At 45.7% G+C, this 3,447-nt stretch overlaps 1 protein-coding gene across 1 annotated transcript; it reads right to left on the reverse strand.

Moving 5' to 3' along the window:
- Positions 1 to 307: 307 nt before the first annotated feature.
- On the reverse strand, positions 308 to 1,492 carry LOC115071830 (uncharacterized protein C2orf78-like; the record flags this gene model as incomplete). Its single annotated transcript, XM_029567647.1, is given in 3 exon segments — positions 308 to 469; positions 552 to 1,015; positions 1,301 to 1,492. Coding segments are annotated over 3 exon segments (818 nt in total), but the record flags the coding sequence as incomplete, so codon positions are not given.
- Positions 1,493 to 3,447: the final 1,955 nt, after the last annotated feature.

Raw genomic sequence — 3,447 nt, forward strand, 5'->3', positions numbered from 1 at the left:
GCAGCACTGGATGTGGAGAGCCTGGCCTTTCTGTCACTCCTCTTCCACAGTGCATCAAAGACCTGCACTAACTCCAGCAGGTCTGTGTTCAGATGAGTTCTTGGCTTTTTAAAACTCTCCTTGCTGAGCTCTGGTGGATTCCTCTTCCTCCTAGACTTTGAGATGGCTGGCTTCTCTTCTGACTTAACTCTGGTCATTGCCTGCTTTTGCTCTGCACTTTTCTTGGTGTTACTTTCCCTATGTCTTTTGGTCTTCTCCTGCCAAGGACCATTTGTTCTGCTAGACCTGCTGGAGGGAGGTTTCTGAGCTATGCCCGAGCTGTGTCCGGCTGTCTTCTCAGGTGGCCTATCGTCAGCCCCAGCACCACCTTCAGCGCCTTCTCCTTGTCCCAGGTATGCTGGGCCATGGTGCTGGATTTTTCCCCGAGGAGTTCCGTCAAGGAGGATGGGATCTTGGAACTGGTGCAGACCTGTAAAAGAGTTGAGCAGGTGGGGATGGTGAGTATCTGGCACGAGAGTAGTTTTTTCAGCAAAGACAGTGCTAGAGTCAACCCAATTTTCATGTGCCTCTTGGTTGTCCACACTCAGGCTGTTCTTTCCCATGCTGCTGTTGTACGATACGCGCCTCTGTTTTTGGCTGTCAGCATAAAAGCAGGACAGAGTCTGCTGAATGTTAAGGGTCACTAAAGGAAGGAGTGATGGGACTTGGTTTTCTTTCAAGATCCCATATGCTTCCAGAGGCTTTGAATGCTCAGCAGGCATTGGTTGGTAGTTTGTAGAGGTGCAGACAGGTGGTTGGACATCTGTGGGCTGAATCTCCTTTAGCACCATGACTGTCCCTGGTTGTTGGGCAGATTCCCTACTCCCTGTGTAGGACATGGAGCTGTAGGACTGCAGGCAGGGCTTGAGTTTTCCAGCTAGCAGAGGTCCCTGGGTGCTGTGATGGTATGCATCAAGCCGGCTGCCTTCCTGGTAGCAAAGTGACTTGCTGTGTCCTTGACCTGTATCCTGATATGCTGAGCCTCAAACAAGGCTGACAGACTGTGCTGGATACGGAGGGACTGTGGCATTCCTGTCTGAAACTTGATCACACAGGGCTGTTGCAGACATGGAAGGAACTGTCATGTCCTTGTCAGTGATTATCCCTGGGAATTCGTGGAGTGCAGCTGACCTGCAGTTGATGCTTCCTGTGAGATCCCACTGAAAGACACCTGGAAAGGAGACTGTCAACGTGGAGATCTGGCTCTGGTGGGGAAGCACAGACAGCATAGTGTTGCCAGCGTGTTGGAAAAGATAGGCACCAGCCATGAGGGCCTGCGTAGAGCTGCTGGAGGCTGAGGGCAGGAGCCATGCTGAGCTCACAGCTGAGTTTCAGACTGTGGGGAAGATGCACACACTTCCTGCTAATGCTGTGGCACTGCTCAGCACAGGACGGGAGAGCTGCAGGGCATCTGCTGTCCCAAGGACAACTGCATGTGCATTTTGGAAATTGTCTGGAGAAGGAAGACAATGAAAACATGGGTGAGATGGCACATTTGAGATTGTGTGAGGACAGTGGTATCTCAATGTTGTACAGAGAGGAAGAAGCTGGGACCAGTGTTCCCTAACATACTCTAAGTCTTTATTATTATTTTTAGTCAAATGTCCTACCTTCTGATAGTTAGGCATTAATGAAAGCCAGCACGACTTCATTAAAGAGAACCCTTAAATGTGAAGGAAATTTGGACTGTACCAAGTTTAAATTCACAGCAGTGTTTTTATTGCTCTGTTGTCATTAATGAAGAATTGTAAAAATTGTCAAAATTTTATATTTTTATGATTATTGGCAACAAAAACAATGGTGACCAAAAGAACTCCAAGTCCGTTCTAGATCCAAAGTAGATTATTTCTATCCAGACAGTATCACGTATCTGTGTTGCCAATACAGGGCATATTGCGGCAGAACTGTACTTAGTCTGAGATTAGCCTTGGCTACATAGTGAGGTTTAGAACACACTGAGCTGTAGTGCAACTCTCTGTTAACAAAAATTAAGAAAAAAAAATTCATCAGCCAGGGCAACATACTGAACACCTATCTCCAAAAACCAAAGGGAACACACACATACAAACTCACACACAGACACAGACACAGACACACACAGACACAGACACACATACAGACATACACATATTTTTTGAGGTAGAGTATTGGTAATGTGTCCAGGCCGGTTCCAAGCTGTAATCACCCCGTGTCATCCTCCCTCATAGCTGGCATTCAGAACCCGTGTCAGCCTCCATGGCTTGATTTTGAATGTAAGTGAGGCCATTCCATTCAGACCAAGAAGCTGTTAGTAGAAAGTGCAGAACAGACAGAAAAATGCAGTAATGTGGGAGCAGGAGTAGCCATGATGTGTTTGGACACTTATTTCCAGAAACTGGCATGATGTCAGGTGTTTCACAAAACTTGGAGTGCTGAGGCTGGAGGATTGAGTGACGGCAGCTGTATGAGACCATCTTGGGCCATATGGAGACCCTGTCCTCAGTTAATTAAGCAAAGACATCCCATACAAATACAGGAAGCACACTTGTTTACAGGAAGCTCCATGGAAACCCCAAGATTCTATCACGTGCTGGTGGTAGGTTTGGAGAGAGAATGATGTCATCAGTCTGGCAGCAGCCAGTAGGATGGCCCGATTCTGAGGCACATGATGGGATTGGTGGGCAGAATGCCAGCAGACCAACAGCAGCACTGAATGGCTGAAATTCGGGCAGTTGAATTTGGCAAGACCTACATGGCAGTCTCTCCTCCCTCGTCCCCTGCCCACCTGGCTCTGATGACTGGGATTAAAGGATGTAGCACTACATCCCACTATTCTAGTATCTTTATATTGATCCTTGAAACCTAGCTTATCATCATTTTCCACATTCTGGACATTTTCATCTTATCTCTGATCCTAAGAGTGGAATCAGAACACTATTTAAAAGTTTTCTTTTTTTCAGGTTAGTTTTGATGCCTCATGTTGAATTCGGCTGTTTGCTTGTGATCAGCGCCCATTCTTCCACTGAGGTTCCCCTATGCCCAGAGTTGCCCACAATGGACTGTAGGAACTGTGTCAGATAAATGTCTAAGTAGAGGGATGGGCCTTGAGTGGTTTCATTTTAAAAATTCTTTTTTGATTTATTTTCTTTTATGTTTACGCATGTTTTGCATTCATGTACGTAAGTGTTCCAGTGTCTTGCAATGCCTCTAGAGATGGTTTTTAGCTCCCAGTGTTTTTAACCAATGAACCATCTCTCCTGACCATATTTTTTATTTTTTTAAGGTAGGTCTTTTTTTATTCTTAGGCTTACAAACCCTGAATGAATACATATCCTCTGTCTTTTGAAAAAAGATTATTGTAAAATAAGAAAGCAACCTTCACTTGAAAGCCACTTAAAAGCAACCTCTGATACATGATAGGTTCTGATA

The sequence above is a fragment of the Nannospalax galili genome, unplaced genomic scaffold (genome assembly GCF_000622305.1).
Source record: "Nannospalax galili isolate Female #2095 unplaced genomic scaffold, S.galili_v1.0 scaffold1231, whole genome shotgun sequence".
In the NCBI taxonomy this organism is placed as follows: Eukaryota; Metazoa; Chordata; class Mammalia; order Rodentia; family Spalacidae; genus Nannospalax; species Nannospalax galili.